This window comes from Euprymna scolopes, chromosome 5 (assembly GCF_053919585.1).
Source record: "Euprymna scolopes isolate OS-2025 chromosome 5, ASM5391958v1, whole genome shotgun sequence".
NCBI classification, from domain to species: domain Eukaryota; kingdom Metazoa; phylum Mollusca; class Cephalopoda; order Sepiida; family Sepiolidae; genus Euprymna; species Euprymna scolopes.
The window spans coordinates 159044380-159065997 of record NC_136486.1 but is presented as its reverse complement, the minus strand read 5'-3'; the positions used below and the strand labels follow the sequence as shown (position 1 = coordinate 159065997).

Here is a 21618-nt window from a genome sequence, read left to right as displayed (position 1 = left end):
AAGTAGAATCCTCGAGTCGTTCTTGGGCCTTGATAAGCGGTGATGCTTATGTAAAAAAATACGAAAATGTAGAATTGCTGCAAATAAAATATATTCTGCTTTTCTTTTATTTTCGTTTACAAGTCTTTCAATTATTCATCTTTTCTTGCCCTTTTTCCAAATGTTTATTATTTTTATCTATTTTTCTTACATGCCAACAAAATACAATGCAGAGACAATCATATGTGTCTTTTTACATGTCTGTCGCTTTAACTTATTTACATCCTTTCCAGGAAGCTAGACGCATGCTCAGATGTGAGTTAGATAGAATTGTGAATCGAACTGTATTCGAACTTTTCCCAGGCAGTGTTTTTTTTTTGTAGCTCATATTCTTAACCACTTACCCATTTTGTCGAAGATATGTAAGAATAATATCAGATTTTTTGTTTAATGCTTAGAATTACAATTCCCAAACGTTTTCTATGCTTCAACATGTAAAAATAATAGATGAGTGTTTTATGTAAAAGTTGGAAGGAAAATTTTGAGATTCAGTTTAACTTCTGTTTCTTCTCCGAATTCTGGTTAATGTCTTCACTGGACAACGTTTGAAAAATTGAATCTACATCTTAAAATAACTTCTTATCTGTCTTTTGTTTCAACGCATGCATAATTATACAGTTTGCTCCCTTTTTAAATATCAAAGATCAACAAACTGAATGTTTATATTGTTGTTGGTTTCAATTATATAAACGTATGGTGTAGGCGAAACACTCTATATATTAAACACTTTAATTCCACAAGTTTTAAGATAAACCATACGATTTGAGTTTTTATTTCATCATTCGAAATTATATCGCCACTAAAGTACTAATCTGGACCATTTTCTCCCTGATACGGTCTTCAGGGGATTTTTGAAAACGTATTCTATTGAAAACAATAAGAGCATAATAAGTTTGAGCATAATCTACTTCCAGTGAATCCTAGTTTATGTAATTCTGCTTAATAATAAAAACCGTATTATTATGAAAACTTACGCTGTTTTAACATCTTTTGATGAAACATCTGTATTATCCTTATATTTCTTTCCCAAGCACTTAAACACATTTGGCTGCGTATCCACACGGACATTACATGATTCTGGAAAGGATTTGGAACTTCTGGAAATAAAAATAAAATAAGTAAATAGACATATGATTAAAAAAATCTCTTTTTCTTAGTTGTGAGTGTCACCATAAAAAGGCCACCACACCAAATAAAGAGAAAAAAGGATGGAAAAGCCGAGGAGAGAAAGCACTAGCCAGACCTCCTCTGGCTGAGTGCAAAGAGGACTGAAACCTTTGGGAGGCTTATTGATAACCAAATTCTAGTAGAGATTAATAGTCGCCGCCAACGAGAAATCAATGGTAAGTAACTGTTGCTATAACGCAAATTCTTTTGCAAAGATTATCGAAAGAGTAGGAAAGTACTGGAAGTCTGAGAAAACTTGTTGTCACTTAGACTCCAGGGAAAACCACAAATTGTTTCCCTGGAGAAATCTTTGATGATGGCTTTTATACCTACTCCTAGTGAGTACATGTTAAATAACACGAGAGAATGTTTTTATATGATAACAAGTTTTGTATGAAATCCAACAAAAATGTAAAGATGTATAGATAGATAAAGAAAGCAAGCAGACAAAATATTACGATCAAATTAACCCCAATGGTCATTAAAATTCTATAATACATAAGTGTGCAAATGTATTGTGGAGTGTCTTCCCTACTCATAATCATAAACTCTTTCACTTACTATAAAGTCCGGGAGAATATTGGCATTAGCACACAAGTAATGCACGAGTCATGCGCACTTGACAGTCGGACTGACGTATAACCACACTCTTTTCTGTTCAATATATTTTATTTTTTGAAACAAAATAAATGAACAGAAATGTAAAGACAAATAAAGAAGATGGTTATACGTCAGTTCCACTACCAAGTGCGTATAACTCATAGTTACTCGAGCATCTTTATTTAAAAAAAAGTACACATATTATCATTTATTAAAAGAAGTCGTACATATGCAGGGTAAGGACCGTACTAATGTTGGAATTCTCCGGCAGTTTACGTTAAACGCTTGAAGATGTTGAACGATATTTTCGTGATTTCTTTTACGCAAACGCAAGCTAATTTTTTTTCAATGAAAAATATATTATTTCTTCAAATACGAACCTAATTCAATAAAAAAAAATAAAACGAAAAAATACAATAAATAATTTATTGGTCATTTTTATAAAATTAAAAAAATAATAAAATTAAAATTAAGAAAAATAAACGCTCATTGTAAGCTAAGTATTATAAATAAATATTGAAATTTCAATAACAAACAACTAATAGAAAAAAACAGTTTTTTATTTTATATATGATGCATTTCATGTTTACAAGTTTTTGTGCAAATCTAGACAAATATATATTTTTCTACATAAAAAAAACAATAGGCAAATAATTGAAACACGGATAAGATCGAACCTGGCCCAAAGAATATGGATCTATAGGTAAATATTTTCTTATCATAAGGTTTTGCGTGACGAAATTATTATTGACGATCATATTCAATATAAAAAGAATTATGTAAGCAAAACATAAGAATTGAGTATTCTGTTAACAACATTGTTTAATCGTAAAATATATTATTGTATTTATGAATTAATTACTCTTTATTTACTTATGTGTCAACACATATTAAACACAAAGACCACCCGAAACATAAATTTTATATACAAGGACCAAAGTTTGCTCAGCTGGGCAAACTTGAGTCCTTGTACTGGAAAAATATCCATTAAATAAAACATTGTTTAGTAAATCGTTTTTTTTTTTTGCATTTTTTTAATTTCCATACACCAAACATGCATATAAATATCACTAAAACATCCGATGGGTGGGTTGCCTGCAGGCTGAGATAAACCGCGTCATACACACAGACAGACATTAGAAAAAATTATAATAAGATACACAAACAGTAATGTGAAAATTCAATTTCTGTAGAAATTTACAAGAAAAAATAATAGATTTTCTTATATGTGCATACTTACGTGAGGATAAATTTCTTTATAGCGTTGATAGCTTCATCAGTACGAAAAACATTCACTTCTGCAAACCTGAAAATAAAGAAAAAATTTAAAAGGTGATTAAGATTTTTATCTAATATATAAAAAGCTATATGTTTGTATATATCAAACTATCTCCTTTGAAGCTAAAAGTCGCAGAGCAGCGCCAGGGGCCTCAAATGATTGAATTTGTTCTGCTTTTTGGAGTCTTTTTAAGAGTCAAAAATGGGTGAAAATTGAAAAAAAAATCGTTACACATTGTGTACCTTCATCTTGGCTTACTATATATTTTTAAATCAGTTCGTATGCCTGTCATCTTAGTTCAATGGTAAAGTCACCAGCTTTAAATGCTTCAGTTTCAATTCTAACTGATGGCACCCAAATACTTTTTCTTTTTTTGAAATCACGACTTTTTAATAATATAGTTGAAATAAATGACTGATTTTGACAAAGATATCAAACCACTATTAAACTTTTACCCAAATATATGCGTTTTAAACACAAATACCAAAATGTAAAAAAAAAACAAAAAAACTGATATTGATTCCTTACATACCCTCGGTCTTTGATGTGAAAAAATCCATATTGAATATACAAGAGTATTTGAAAAAAAAAACAGAAAAAACCCCACTAAAAAACCCCTAAACTAATTTCCGATGGTGTATATGACGGAAACCATAATTGGGTTGGAATAATATATAGAAAAATTAACAACATAAGCATATATATATATATATATATATATATATATATATATATATATATATATATATATATATACACATAGAGAGAGAGAGAGAAAGAGAGAGAGAGAACAGTGGTTAATAAATTTTTAAATATGGGAACTCATTATAGAGCAAACACTCAGGAAGCAACTTCAATCTTTAGAATATTTTTTTATATACATTCCCGTTTGTACAACAAACCGCTACATATTGTGATTATAGAATTATATATTACTAGCAGTTCAGTCGGCTTTGCTGGGCCCTATGTACTGTTCATAACTTTATGTGCATATATATATATATATATATATATATATATATATATATATATATTAAAAAGTTTTAGTCATGTCCAGGTAACCTACATCAAAAATTTCAAGTGCTCCGACCCAAAATTGTAGGAGGAGTTTGGTAGTGTCTTCAAAGGTCAAATCTATCAACTTTGACCTCTTGGCAATCAAATTTTCGCCCCAAAACTGATTAAAAAGCTTGCTGCATGTTTGAATACCCTTTATGTAAAATTTCAAATGTTTACACCCAAGATTGGCTTACTAGTTTGCTAGAAACCGCAAAGGTAAAATCTTTTGAACTTTGACCCCTTGGCAGCAAAAATTTCGGCCAAAAACCGATTAAAAAGTTTCCCTATGTCGGAATACACTTTTGTAAAATTTCAAATGTTTAGACCAAAAAATTGGCTGAGTAATTTGGTAGATACCGTGGAGGTCAATTTTTTTACCTTTGACCTCAATTTTCTACCTCTTAACATTTATTGTTTTGGGCTCCAATCAAATAAAAATGTTTGATCCATGTCTAAGTAACCTACATCTAAAATTTTAAGTGTTTAGACCCAAAATTGTGGGAGAAGTTTGGTAGAGTTTTCAAAGGTCAAATCGTTGAACATTGACCGCCTGACAACCAAATATCTGGCCGAAACCCGATTAAAAAAGACTTTTCCAAATTTCAATATGTCTAATCTCGACTCTGTAGACTGAACAGGGATAGAGTAGTTTGGTATAGAAATGTACACACACAGACAGACAATTTCAATTTTATAGATATATATATAGAGAGAGATTTATTCGTGAAGTACTCATATATTACGTAAATTCAGTATTAATTTTCAATTTATTCATAAAAGATTCCAAAGTTACTACAAAAATAATTAATTGCAAATTAATTTAAAATTATTCGAATATTCAAAGTTTCATTGACCTTAATCAGATGGCTGGTATTGCAATTGTTTTAGCTAGAAATGCTATTTTAGGCTCCGTTGTCGATATAGCAGACTTTAAGTCATCTTTCACATTTAACTGATTTCTGTACTTGTTTATTAAGGATGAGAAGTAAAAAGAATACAGTTTCACATGTGTCAGTTTTTGAGGAACGGTAATGAATTTCTTGTTGCGATTTTTGATCTTACTGGGAATCTGTGGAAATTTTTTGCCTAAAATGTATGTAATTGCAAATAAGCATAACCTGATTTAGCTTCAATTTTTTAAAATCGATGAACACTTCTTCTTCTTCTGCTCCAGTGATAAGATGGTTATAAAGCAGAAAGATGTTAAACATTCATTAGGAAAATTATTGTAACTATTTGAACAGTAAGATTTTACACATGTTCTTCTCTCAAGACATATAAATTATCGATGTTAATTTCATTTGCGTTTCATCAGCAAATTAGGCAACAGTTTAAAACATGAATAATATCATTGGTTTGATTTTGGTGATCCAGTGCTTTAATTACATTCTGAAAGAAGGAATCATTTAAGGCGTAGATATTGAACATTTCATACCCGCTACTCCTTTATCTACAAGTTTCTAAAAATATTAAATGTCTATCACATTGTCGACTAGTTATGTCAATTTGCACAACATAAATTCATCCGTAAACAATAATTCCGATTCCCTTGCAGTTTAAGAAGCGAGAAATATTGGCTCTCCTTTCAATTAAAAAAATCTCTTCAATGCCTTCTCTTTTGATATAGTAGCCAGGTTGACAACTACTGATACACACACATACACGTGTATATATATATATAGGTCGTTTTTTGAGTGGCGGCAAACTTATTATCTATGGCTTATTTTTAATTATCTTTGTTTTGCAATTAATCATGTTGTTTCAAGTTACAGCCTGACAGAGCCACATGCCAAATAGCATACGATCCGATCAATGTACAGCGAATATCATTTGGTGAACGAAAGATATCACGAAATGAACCTGTCAACGTATATGATTTCATTTGGAAATATGAAATATCCTATGCATGCGTTGACAAAACAGACACAATATACCACTTAGAAGACAACATTCGACGCACTATTAATTAGAGGCTATGCCATCATATTATAGGAGATAGTATTAGGATCTTAACTTTCTACCGTGCCAATAATTTCCAATGCGTAATAAACCTATTCTGGCTTAATTACAATCCTACCATTATCTCAATATTCCCCAGTTATCACTCTCATTCCCGCTACATTTACCCTTTAGGCAGGATATCATAATATTTCACGCCTAATATACATATCGCTTCGCATTCTTTCCTTTAGTTGTTACCTAACACCCCTTTTCCTTTGATGAGAATCTTTGTCTGAAGAGCTAAGGCATAAAGAGATTTATAACCCCTAATATTGTTTTATGTATTTTCTTTACTTAATTGGACTGTTCTACAGACGTTCGGGTTTCAATCCTGGCTTGAGGTAGTTGCCTGTCTAGCCGCACTGATGAGATGTGAAAGAGCGAAACAGTACTGTATGTGGATGAATATATATATATATATGTATATATATGTATATATATACACACACACATATATATATGTATATATATATATATATATATATATATATATATATATATATATATACAATGAAGATAATGGAAATAGTATTCCGACTATGTGTTCATCAGTTTGCCAAATAAAGACAAAACGTTGATGAACACATAACTCAGTTTGTTCCTTTCTATTTCTCTCCATCTCTCTGTCCTCTCTCTCTCTCTCTTTATATATATATAACTATATATATATATATATTTTATATAACTATATATATATATGTATATATATATATATATATATAGTTAGTGAGTTAGTTATGTTTCTCAAACCATAAATGTATTTAATTACCACTCATAGTATTTTATTCATATTTTTATGTAGTGCGCATTGCATGTGTCTTGTTGAATAACGGAAGTTATGTTAACAAAAAAGGGACGAATATGATTTTCTTTAAAACAAATTTGCACATATTTTTTTTTCTTTAAACAAAACGAATATTATGCAAAAAAAACTGTTGATGAAAAAAATGGAGACATGTAATGTTCGCAAAACCATAATAATTTAAAGAAAAAACAAACTTGTACTTACTATAGTGTTTTTAGGCACCACCCAAAATAAACATAACTGAATTTAAGTCCAAATAGCGAGAAAGGGAAATACAGTTTCAAGCTGGCCTCAAAATAACTGATAAGTAAATTTCTAAAAACGATCAATACTCCAAGACATGCTATTCACAAAATCTAAAAAACAAAAACATCTTAAATTATATATATATATATATATATATATATATATATATATATATATATATATATATACCAAAAAGGTATACCAAATTGACTTTTTTCGTTTAAAAATAAAGTTATTTCTTTTTTGTTAATTAATTTTTATTTTTATTAATAAAATAAATCTTTCGTTTTTATTTATATATATATTAAGTACGGTTGTTGAATGTTATTCTTTCGATTACATTCCTTATTGGGGGGTACAATTAAAAAAAAAGATCAACACTTATTACATTTCCGTTCCATTTTTACAACAGCCATGAAACAGCGCACACTCTACAAGTTTCAACTCAATAATCATCTTCTTCAGATACTGAAAACAATAAAAAAGGCGGGCATTAGCGAGATTGCCCCTCACCCTCTAAATTCCACAATTTTTACTTAAAATATCATATAGTACATACTTAAGTTTCAGACTTAAAAGAAAATTGAAAAAAACATTTTTTATAACTTCACATGGGTGTACATTTTTCAATTATAACTTTGCACTTTCATTGAATCCGAAATTTATTGAAAACTGGACCCCCCACGTGAAAAGTTATAATAAATGTTTTTTTCAATTTTTTTATAATCTATAACTTAATCTGTACTCGATGATATTAACAGGAAAAAAGTTTTCTAAAAAAAGTGAAAATTGTGGAATTTAGGGGGGATGTCATCAACGCCCCCCCCCCGCAAAAAACAAACAAATAAACGAAAAGAATCTTTCCCAAACATACTAGCAATAATTTGATTTCGTGCTTCCCTTCAGTGTTTTCAAAAAGGGGGACCGATTTACGTGGACTTTGTATTACAAACTGAACACCTCTTAAAAATCTTTTAGAAATAACTGAATATTAAATATGTCAGTTAAAAGACAAACAATGCGAGTCTAGAGATAATGATTAAAATAAGTTAGATATTGAACAATTAAAATTGTGAATTCTTTGTTTGCAAAAAGCGAGGTTGGACAGACATATGTAAAATCCACGTGAAATTTATTCACGTGAAAGAACCACAGTCTTACGTAATAAACAAAGTAGATTCTCGATATATTGAGAGGGTTCGAAGTTTTGAGGGCGAGAGTTACACTCACAGCCAGAGAGAGAGAGAGAGAGAGGGAGAGAGAGAGAGAGAAAGAGAGAGGGGGGTCAGAGAGTGAGGCGAAGGGCGAAAGAGAGACCATGTAGCTATAAAAGTTTGAATTCCTGATAACATAAATCGACTGGCTGAGGAATAAAGAAATCATCTAATATGTTGTAACTGTGTGTGTTCATGTCAGCATTCCACCAACTGAAAGGTAAATGTGTTTTGTCTATCATCATGTTTAACTTTGTACAACCCCCTCAACGTATTATGTGTCCCCTTCTCACTTCAGTAATGTATCTCCTTTCCGATGCAAAAGAACTGTATTACACACTCCTTCAATAATGAATTCGCATCCGTCTCAGCTCTGATATAAATGTCATTATCATCTTTCTTTTGAATCCTCGTTATATATGTATCTTCGATATGAACCCCCGTCATCCAATATGAACCCCCGCAACACAACATTAGATGTCGAGGTCCTTTAAAGAATAGGATAGCGAATTTTTCATTCAGGCATAATCTTCACAGAACGATAAGGGATCGTTTGCTTGTCTTACTATTTTCCATACGACTATCGGCTAACGTTCATTTTCTTTGAATTCTCAGTATTGGTTTGCTAGTGCAGTTTTCAATCGGTGTATTTATTTTAGTTTTTAAATGTATTTTATGATCATATTATCTGGTTTTTAAATCTAAGGAAGTCATACCTACGTAATATTTTCTGTTTTTCGGGGTTTCTTGACAGATATTGTGGCCTGGTAAAATATGCTTTTGGTTAGACATTTATTTTGAAGTAGGCAGAGTGTGTCGGATCTACAGCTGCATTTATCTTGTTCATTATTAGTATTTTTATTTTTATTTCTATTAGGGTTGTTGTTGTTTGGGTTTGATTTATTATTATTATTATTATTTCTACTAGTTACATTTTTGCCCTTTGTATATCGTTGTTATTGGCGTACTTCCGTTTAGATAGACGATGGAGAATCGCGCCTGAAGGTTGTCATAAGTGGTGGCGACTGTTGCTGTGACAGACCAGACCGATGCGGGAGCGGCAAATTCTGTGCATTTCCGGCAGGAATACTCTCTGTTATGCTACTGATGCTGTCCTTTTGCGCCTGCCTCTCTTCTCCTCCCACTCTTCATAGCTTTGTCTCTTCGCTTAGTGGGACGCACTTCCTGACTTTGAATCTGCAAGAATCACGATCTGCAGCATAGAATTCGAGGTCAACAGGGTTGATGTTGCCGGAATTAAGCCCCTTTTGCACACGTCCTTAAATCTGAGGAGTTATCTACCGGTTGGTCTGCTGTCAGCTGAGAGTTCGCCATACAGGATGTCTTTAGCGATTCGGCCATCCTGTATGCAAACGACGTGTCCTAGTTAGCGAAGACATCTCTGGGAGATTTGCTTTGGCAAAAAAGTTTTTGTTCGGAACGCGGTCTTTCTTAGATTGCGCAGATGGAAGGCGTTTAGCTTGCGCTCTTGATGCTTGTAGAAGGTCTATGTTTCACTGCAGTAGACTAATATGCTGAAGACAAACGCTTGATATATCCTCATTTTTTTGTGTTTATGGTCAGCATTTTGTTACTCCACACTCCCTTGGTCAAGCGGGCCATAGCTGCTGCTGCTTTCCTGATGCGGGTGTTTAGCTCAGCGTCCAGTGAGAGCTTGTTGGAAATAATGGAACCTAGATAGGCGAAGTCGTTCACCACCTCCAATGTGTGATCACCAATGGATATGCAGGGGACGTTGCCGACATCTTGAGCCATGCCATTTGTTTTCTGCAGACTTATTGTAAGACCAAACTCGTTGCAAGCATGGTCGAGGCGCGCAATTAGTTGTTGGAGAGCTTCCTTAGAATGGGCCGCTAATGATGCATCATATGCGAACAGTATTTCCTTGATGAAGGCCATACGGATTTTAGTTTTGTCACGTAGACGAGCCAGGTTGAAAAGGCTTCAATCTGCTCTTCTGCGAATACAGACGCCAAGTTCAGTTTCATGAAAGTAGCTGGAGAGAAAAATATACCAAAAGGAGTTGGGGAAAGAACGCAGCCCGGTTTAACACCACTGAGAATGTAACAAATGTTCCGAAAGATATCCGTTAAATTTATATATATACATATATATATATAATATATATATATATATATATATATATATATATATATATATATATATATATATGTATATATAGTAAATCAACTGTTAATTTATACGCAGTGATTGATACGAAATATAAGCAGTGAAATACAAATTCAAAATAAACGTTCTATAAGATCAAATTCAGATTTTTTGAAAAACAATATACAGAAATCATTAATAATTATTAAATATAAAAAAGTGTTCCATTTTCATTCATTTACAATATTGTCTCTAAACAAATGTGAAATAAGAATTACGTCACAGAAATTATATAGTCAAAGTATTGGCTCAATTAATATACACACAAAAAAATAATATCCTGCTCTTTTTATTGAGCACTCGCAACAACATCTACGGTAAACTTCAATAGTTTTTATTTTTAAAACATTAAACCATGGTTATATATATATAATATATATATATATATATATACATGTATATATACACATATGCAAATATACAAATATATGCATATATAAACATATATACACACATATATATGCATATGTATATATGTGTATAGAAATATATAAACAATATATAAACACATATATACATAAATACACACATATATACACATATACACATATATAGACACATACACAAATATATATACATATATACACATATAAACACATATATATACACGTATATAGCTACTTATATATACATGTATACATACCTATATATACACACATACCTATATATACACAAATATATACATATACATATTTATACACATATACAAACTGAAGCAAATATATATGCATATATATACAAACATATACACATATAGATATACATACATATACACACATATATACATATATACACACATATATACATATATATATACATATATATACACACATATATATGCACACATATATATGCATACATATACACACATATATATGCACATATATACATATTTATCTGCACGCACATATATATATATATATATATATAGAAAAACATATGTACATGTATACACACACGCATATATACATATATATGCACACATACATACTTATATATACACACATATATATAATATAGACACACACACACATATATATACTTATATATACACGCATATAGTTATATATACACATATATATATATATACAGTGATGATCATAGTTATTGGCACGGTAAAATAAAAGTTAAATTTTGTCTAATAAATTCTAAAAAAGGGATTAAATTAAAGAAAATAACAAAGTATATTATGTATTTTTAACTGGCCTTTCCGATGCAGCAATCGGATTTTAGAAAAAATAAATAACAAAGGAACAACAAACATAATTGCAAAAAACCCTTGTTCAAAATTATTGGCACGGTTTTGTTTTTCTTTTAGTATCAGTATAATATCAATCAATTTCCGGTTTAAGTGCTTTCTGAACTTTTTTATAGCCATATTATGCTTGTTTAACGCTAATTCAGTGAATAATTTTTTTCAGATAATTTTTAGATAGCGATTTATTTAAACTATTATAAGTGACTAAATTATAATTTTCAATCGCCATGGTTAAAACTAAGGAACACAGCGTAGACGTCAGAAAGCTTGTTGTAGCATGCCATACCAATGGGGAGGGCTATGATAAGATTTCAAAGAAGCTAAACCTTCCCAAATCCACTGTTAGAGCCATAATAAACAAGTTCAAATCGCAAGGCCACGTTATGAGTTTAGAGGGTAGAGGGAGAAAAAGGATTCTTTCCCCAAGAGATGAACGGAAAATTGTTCGACAAGTAAAACAAAACCCAAGGATCTCTGTTGGGGAGATTGTTGATGAACAGAGCACCTCTGGAGTGAATGTATCTCGATATACAGTTGGTAGAGTTTTGAAGAGAGCTGGTTTAAAAGCATGTCGTCCGAGAAAGACTCCCTTATTGAAGCCTATGCACCTGAAAGCAAGGCTAGCCTTTGCAAAACGTCATATTGATAAAGATGTTGCATTCTGGAAACGTGTTCTATGGACTGATGAAACGAAAATAGAGTTATTTGGCCATAATAAAGTGTCTTATATTTACAGAAAATCTGGCGAAGCTTTCCTGCCTAAGAACACCATACCCACAGTGAAGCACGGTGGAGGCAGTTTGATGTTTTGGGGATCCTTTGCTGCCTCTGGACCAGGGCGACTTGTTAAGGTCACAGGTAGCATAAAAAAGGAAGATTATGTTAAAATATTGGATGAAAACCTGAAAGACTCTGCTAAAGAGCTCTCACTTGGTCGTCGTTGGTGGTTCATGCAAGATAATGACCCAAAGCATTCGGCTAAACTGACTAAGAAATGGCTTGAGGACAATCATATAAATGTTTTGGAGTGGCCATCACAAAGCCCAGACCTTAATCCAATTGAAAATTTATGGAGAACATTAAAATTGAGGGTAATGCAAAGGAAGCCTAAGAATCTTATTCAATTGGAGGATTATTGTCAGGAAGAGTGGGCTAAAATTACTACTGAAGAGTGCAACAACTTGGTTGTAAACTATGAAAAGCGACTGAGGAAGGTAATCAAGGCCAAAGGCTATACAATTGATTATTAAATAAATCGTGCCAATAATTTTGAACAAGGGTTTTTTGCAATTATGTTTGTTGTTCCTTTGTTATATATTTTTTCTAAAATCCGATTGCTGCATCGGAAAGGCCAGTTAAAAATACATAATATACTTTGTTATTTTCTTTAATTTAATCCCTTTTTTAGAATTTATTAGACAAAATTTAACTTTTATTTTACCGTGCCAATAAATATGATCATCACTGTATATACTTGCATATATACACACACATATATATACATATATAGACACATATAAATATATATATACACACACATATATAGATACATATACATACGCATATATACGCACACATATATATATATATACTTTTATATACACGTACATATATATAGTTTTATATACACACATACATGTATACACATATATATGCAGGATGCCTGGCTCAGCTCCAAAGCAGATGAGGTCCAGGAGCATGCCGATAGACACACATATATGCATATATATAGACGCACATATATATATATATATACATACATCTATATGCACACGCATATATTTACATATATACACACGCACACATATTTATACACACATATATACATATATACATGCAGACATATATATACATATATACACACATATATATATACATATATACACACAAATATATACGTACATATATACGCACATATATACATATTTATATACACACATAGTTATATACATATATATACCCCCCACACATATATATACATATATACACACATATATATATACACATACACACCCACTTATGTACACACACTCACACACACACACACACATATATATATATATAGGTATTTTATTTTACTCGTTGCAGAATGACAAATTTTCAGAACCTTTGTCACTTTCTATGAATAAATATAAGATAAAAAAAACAGTCGAGAAATACTGTTATTTAAAAATTGTAAAGATTACATTGCATTTATTAAAATATCTATCTCAACATCTGGGCAGGTGCTGCTAGTAGCAGCTGATCCCCCTCTTGACAGAGTTCAAAATAGACTTTGTAGCTTAGTGGGAAATGCCTGTTCTCTTCCCTGCAACCTCTGTCCCATGGAAGAAACGTAGCGAGCCTGCCCCTGCTTTATCTTTATTTTCATGACAGGTGCTCATCTGAACTTCAATCTACGGTCCTCCCTCGCCAGACTTTCACGAAAAACACTCGTCTAGCCAGAACCACTATCAACAATTTCCCACACTCTTTATCTGTACCTAAACCCAAACGTAGATGCCATGAACAGGGCTTCTTTCTTGGAACTGCTCGCCTGTGGAAATCTGTTCCGTTTGCTTGCTTTCCAGCTGACTACAATCTGATTGTCTCCAAGTCCAACGTGATCAAGTTCTTATTGAACCGTCCCCCTAAGTAATCCAATTTACAAAATTCCCACCAATGTTTACTACGCTAAAATCACAATGACTAATTTATACCCATTAACCCTTATGCTCGAGTAGATTCTGGGCGTTGATAAGTGGTGACTTCTATGTAAAAAAAAAAAAAAAAAAAAAAAAAAAACTTGTTTTGCCTGTTTTCTTTATTTGGTCGAAACAGCTTCTAAAACACATCTGACGGAAAAAGGAAAACGACAATGTAAGGATATATACTGACGTATATAAATTTAATGGTTTATTCAATAGGGAGATTACATAATTAGGTGAGATATGCTCGTTTTGTTTTGGTATGCTGAAGCCTCATGTTTCATATAAGAAAAGGAGAGGATTGACTAGGTAATATATATATATATATATATATATATATATATATATATATATATATATATATATATATATATATACAGTAGCGTCCAAGACTAAGGGACAAAATTTTAAAACCTAATATTTGTTAGAAATAACAACCGTGAAAAGCTGAAATTTTAACAACTATGAATAATAATTTGTTATAATTTTTTTTCTATGCTTTGCAAATGATTCAAATTTTAGTATGTGATAATGGATAATAACGACTATCAGTTGTCAAAATTTCAGTTTTTCACAGTTGTTATTTCCAACAAATATTAGGTTTTAAAATGTTGTCCCTTAGTTTCGGACGCTACTGTATATATACTCATATATAAACTATTTCACTGTGTCTCACTCTTCACTGCGGTTTGACAGGAACTCATGTATCATAATGACCTTATACAAGCATGTTTATATATGAAATGTCACTTATATCTTTTAAGACGGAACTAAAAAGACTACGTTTAAATTAAATTTTTACAAAATTTTCTTTTCATACGTTCTAGAAAAGATATAGAAAATACACTTCTATACCAATTGTGTTTATCGCTTTGTGGTGCTGCCATTACTTTGTCCATCACGCATTTCTTTATCACGAGGTCATCATCCAGGCATGTTGGTAAACTGCTTCCCAAATCAAAGAATTTCGCAGCACTGCAAAAGATATGAAACAAATAAAATCCAATAAATAATAAAACAATAACATAAACTACTACTACTACTACTACTACTACTACTACTACTACTACTACTACTAATAATAATAATAATAATAATAATAATAGAAAATTTGTTCGTTTTTGCTTTAACACGAGAGTTCCTCCTTCACACTCACCGGCTTTACACTCACAGACAAAAGTTATTAGAACTAATACATTAAGGACATTGCAAAGACTGCTGCAAAAATGTGGTCTTCCTCCATCATGCTAGAAGTCAAGTAAGTCCTACAATATATAACAAGCTCTAGCCGCCGAAATGTTGCATCTCAAACAGCAATACGAGTGAATAATGGTGGCTTATACACAGATCGGTAAGTAGAAATAAAATGCATTTGAAAATAGTAGTATTGCAGGCATTTGTGTGCAGATTAAATTTTCACACCAGGCAGTTACAAATTATCAATTATTCTGTAATTAAATTTAGGATAATAAAGATAGAAAATAATAATGATTGCTGATTCACAGTCGAGCAAAATCTGAATGAGTAAAAGACGGAATTGTATATAATTTACCATCATATAAAAATATTAAATATAAAATCAACGAGAGTAATAAGAAACATTCTTTATATGTTTTATGTTAACACTGTTCATTATATAAATATTTCTACTTTTTACTGAAACAGATGGCTATTTGTATCGACCATATGTAACTGTTTACGCAAAATAATAAAAAAATATTTTGCTCTTTTTATTGAGCACTATTTAACAACCTACTTGTCTTCATTAGTTCTGCCTTTTGAACACCTCAAACCTGAATATATATATATATATATATATATATAAGCAAAGTTGTGTTTTCGTGATAAAACCGTTATTTACGTTGTAAAGTAAAAATACATATGAAATACTTTTATAAGTCAAATACAACACAATATTATGTAAAATAAAACGGTTTTGTTTAAAAATAAAATAAAATAAAACAAATAAATATTTGCTTATTTTACATTATATTGCGTTGTAATTTTGGTTATAGACGTATTTCATATGTATATTATTTTAGTATATATATATGCATATATATGTGTGTGTGTATGTGTGTGTGTGCGTGTGTGTGTTCTACAGAAGATCATCACAACAATCGGTTTAGAATATAACAAAGAGGACTAATATCTTGTTGCTTATGTCGGACTTTCTTCTTTCCGAGCTGATAAATAGCAAAATCCGAAGAGAGTCTTACATACACGACCAGTTATTTTCCGCTTTATTATAGTTCTAAAAGAGACAATACCGATGATATTCTGTAACACAATTATAGCCGATGATAACACTCTTATTTTAGCATTTTCTTAATAATTCTGCTCTTTGTTATGGCTATCTCCTACTAAGTAGTTAAGTGATATATATATATATATATATATATATATATATATATATATATTAGTATGTATTTGTACATATACAAGATTTGCACTTAATAATGATAAATGAAACTGATCTCAAACTTCCGTTGTCTGTAGCCATGAACACGCACAAAAAGATTTTGAACATCAACCAGGAGGAAAACTCCACAGCAGTGCTATCGAAGGCAGTTCAACGAAGTTCGTTGCAACGAACTTAAACCATGTGTATGGATTCCTTCCAAAAAGATAGGGTGCATAATGTCATCTTTTATTCCATATTGTTATGGTGTTTTACCTTACTATACAAATACATGGGTCTTTTAGAGAAGACTATTAATAGTAATAATAGTAGTAACAGTCAGAGTCGGTATAACAAAAGCTTAGTAAGTACTTTTTTATAAATATATCATCTTGTTAATTCTAAACCATTTGTTGTCTTATTTGCGTTTTAAAAGTTTGCCTTTTAGTATTCTGAGATGGAACATTGACATACGTGATATGTTCAGGTAGTCCGTTTTCTACTCAACTTAATTTGCTGAAATAATTCTTGTATCTTGAAATATTTCTCATTGATACCGATAGTGATGTGGAGGCAGGTTTATGATCACACATGCGTTATGTATCCAAGTACTAGCACACATTTGTTCTAGTTCATACCTTAAATGATTTCAACCGTAAACATTACGCATGTAATTATATATGAAAATCGGAGTTTATATTTCACTTAAGACAAAGATGGATGGTCACGTTCAATGCCGCCAAGACTAAACTAGTTTTATTCAATAATTACAAGAAACCTTCTCTACCACCTATAGCAATGGCCAACGACTCTTTATCTGAGAGTACGTCTTTCAAGCTCCTTGGCCTAACGTTCACAGGAAACATGAGTTGGAACAATTACATCGAGGGCATTGCCAGGGCCGCTGCAAGGAAGGTTGGCTCTCTCTACCGTGATAGAAAACTACTAACACCCGAAAGTATTCTGTACCTCTATAAGGCAACCATTCGCCCATGTATGGAGTATTGCTGTCATATTTGGGCTGGTCTCTCGCTCCTTGACAGGGTTCAAAAGAGGGTCGCAAATCTGATAGGCCCTAAACTGGCATCTAAGCTTCAGCCTCTGCCCCATCGACGAAGCTTTGCATCCCTCTGCCTGTTCTACAAGTATTTTAATGGTGAATGCTCTGATGAACTGCATGCACTTGTGCCTCCACGACGTAAACACCCTCGACAGACCCGACAAGCTGCAAAAAAAAAATCACCCCCACACTGTAGAGATCCCTAGATGTAAAAGATCTTTCTACTCCGGTAGTTTCTTCCTCAGAATCGCTAGACTTTGGAATTCCATTCCAGGTCACTGCTTCCCCAACTGTACTGACATGCATAAGTTCAAGTGCAACGTGAACCAACATCTTGCTGCCCAAATCCCTACATAGTACCCCAGTAGTTGTTTCCCCTGATAGTAGCCCCCTACACCAAAGTGGCAATGTGCCTTGTTTGGGGTGAAAATGTAAAAAAAAAAAGGTTTAAATCTCTTTTAAATACTTAAATACTTTTTTCCTTGAATCGACCTTTCCTAAAATCTAGCCAAGTATAATTATTTAGTATAATTTATTTATATTTATTAGTTCGTCGGACCGACGAAGACTCTCTTATAATTTTAGGTGTTAACAATTTATTTAACGTGAAGCTCTTTTGGGCAGCCTCAATCTCTAATCTCAATCCAGCGGCACGACAGGGTCGAGACAGGTGGAAATCAGGTGGGACGCAGAAGCGCCGGAAATGTTGCATACAGCGATTAATATTCTCACATCGTCACGGATCTGATATTAGCCAGCTCAACGTTGGTTAACTTCGATTATCTAACGAGACGCGGTGTGCCTTGATTATGCCGTAGATAGCTTAGTATAATTATGCCGGTGCAATACTAATGCTCATATGTACGCTCTCAGCATCTTACAATATTCACTTTCAATCAATCCTTTTCACACTATTTATTTTTCCTGCTTTCTTATCAAAGATGATTGTTGCCTTCTGTTTTATATTGAACGGATTTATATACGTTTATTAAACATCTCATATTAATCTTATGGAAGATCCGAATAATCTATAATCCTATATCTGTCTCCAATTTACTTGAACACTAGTATTGCATGATGACACCAGACGAGAGTTATAATGCCATATATTTATAATGCCATTATTTTAATCTATCCTTATTCATCCATTCTTTTTCACGCTACGTAATTCTTTTTATCTTCTGCTATTTTTTCTCGTTGCTCATTGATCTATATTATATTGCTCTTAGTCTGTCTGTCTAATCGTTCCATTTTCTCGGTAACTACTGAGTCGATCTGGCTGAAATTTTGTATGGATGTTTTTATGATAAAATGCCGTGAGCGATTTAGTATGGTAGACGTTCATTGCAGAATAAGATATTAATAGGGATTAATAGGGAGTAATCACCGCAATACCAACTTTAATGTAAAAGTTTTTCGGAAACTACTTGACCGATCTGGCTGAAAGTTTGTATGGAACTTTGGTATAAACTGCTTCAACTAAGTATTATTCTATCCGTTTGATACGCAGTTAATGCTTAAAAGTGGTTAGTATTTAATGAAAAAAAAATGAGTATAAACCAAACAGTATTCAACTCTTAACTTGTCATGAACACCAATTCTAAGCCAACGGCCTATAACTTTAGCCCGTGTTTAACAAGCAGCAAGTTTAATGTGATTGTTATATTTTCCTAATGGTTTTACAAACAACTGCATTAACAACAGTTATTTATATCATTATCTTTTTTATACGTTTATACGTTTATATATTCTTCATAAAGGTTGAGTTAATATTCCTGTGTTCATGAAAGCAATTATGCTACATGTAAGGCACCCGTTTTTAAAAGTCAATTATTTAGAAATAAATCCTTGAAGAATATTCTAATATGGATGATCTGTTTATATTTTAAAAGCAATTATCAATACACTTTTTAGATTATATTTTTTAGAGTGTAAAAAAAGTAACTTACATTGAAGGATCATTCAGTAGAAGTGACAACTTCGTCAGTATTTTGGCCAACTTATCGGTTACACATACTGTCATGTTGTGTGTAGCAGCGCATTTTTCAATTATGTGAATTCCACTAAATAAGATAATAAAAAAAACGAATGAGTAAGAGCTAAAAACATGTTTAATAGAGTGTACTGATAAAAATTAACAATAGTTTTTTTGTTTAACTGTACAATAAAATATGTTCTCAAAGCTTGAGTGGCAACTAAAGGGTTAGATGTGACTTCAGGCGGAAGTCGTGAAACAACGTGATTTCCGAGTATAAATTTTTTGTTTCGTAGCTGATGAAATGTCAAGGAAGAACGGCGTGTCACAGGTGCTTTCTGCAATAATAGATAATGTGTAATTTCATGTAACACATTGTAACTTCGAGTGATTTCAGTTAATGATTCATCAATCTGTCAATTTCTGTCTTTCTCTGTCTCTTCCTCATATATAAGTAATCTGTTGCTCTATTTTTTCTGACTTGATCTTTTTTAAGAAAACTTTTTTATACATCGACAATGGCGTCATAGTCATATTTCATTTGGAAACAAGTGTTACATGATAAGGGCTGTCCCCTTTTCATGTAAGTATAAAAATAGGGAATCAGTTAAATGTAAATATGAAATAGGATAGTCAAGGATTCGAACTTGCGAAGCTATACTTGGAATTGAGAATTCCAATCATAAGTTAAAATGAACACAGAATGTTATAAATGGAATGTCCAGTTAAATTGTTGATTCTGTTAAAATATTTAATAATACAATTTGGATGGAAACTATTTAAATTCTTAGAAAGAAAACATAATAGAAATTTGGGTTACAGAATTAACAGGTTAAATTCCTTTATGAAACAAAGAGAATGGAACAAGTTATTGTAAATTAGTTCTGTAAAATTACGGTAGAGAAGGATTCATGGCATGGGTCTCATATACACGTGCTCTGTCGTGCAATGACATCATGAGTTATGAATTTAGTTAGATAAGTGAGAATCGGAATCAGTCAGTGGAGAGAAGCAGAGAGGTTCAGATCGATTCTCCGTTAGAGTCCAGGCACCCTCTAGAAGTGAGAGGCTTTTAGAAATAACCATGTAACAACTTTGAATCCCTGAGATAAAATCATGTTCGACCAGTCGAAGAAGAAATAAACGTATCATCATGTTTTTGTATCTGCGTCGTGGTGTTGTTATTCAACAGAAAAGGTATTGTCCATTTATGTTATAAGAACCTTGATAAAATCGTCATCTAAAATATGTGTTAGAAAGAATATGTGTCAGAGTATAAATGTTATAGAGACACTCCCGTTCACAGAACTGTCAAAAGTATAAATGTCAAACTATCGGTCTATCTATCTAGATATCAAATCTCTTCTCCAACATGTATTTATATGTCTCTCATTTATAAACTCTTGTTAATGTCTTACAATATGAACACTCACAATGCACATATATAATAACTAGCAAAACTTCCAACAACATGATTAAGACTCTAATCTTTCTTAAGACTCTCACAAAGAACATACAAATACATACGTCATCTTTTAATAATAATACTATATAACACAAGCAAGAATCTGGATCAGGACTACAACGACACCGTTGTGTATCATTGACTTATACACATTTATCGCTTAGTGAAAACG

The 21618-nt window shown here is 32.0% G+C and overlaps 1 protein-coding gene across 1 annotated transcript in view; it reads right to left on the bottom strand.

Moving 5' to 3' along the window:
* LOC145277021 (uncharacterized) overlaps positions 1-21618 on the bottom strand; it is a 134347-nt gene that overhangs the window by 21498 nt on the left and 91231 nt on the right. The window contains exons 11-14 of the mRNA XM_080128625.1: positions 19956-20069; positions 15401-15520; positions 3047-3112; positions 1014-1136 (exon numbers count right to left, since the gene is read on the bottom strand). Coding sequence (XP_079984751.1) covers positions 1014-1136; positions 3047-3112; positions 15401-15520; positions 19956-20069 — 423 coding nt within the window. The remainder of the gene's footprint in view (positions 1-1013; positions 1137-3046; positions 3113-15400; positions 15521-19955; positions 20070-21618) is intronic.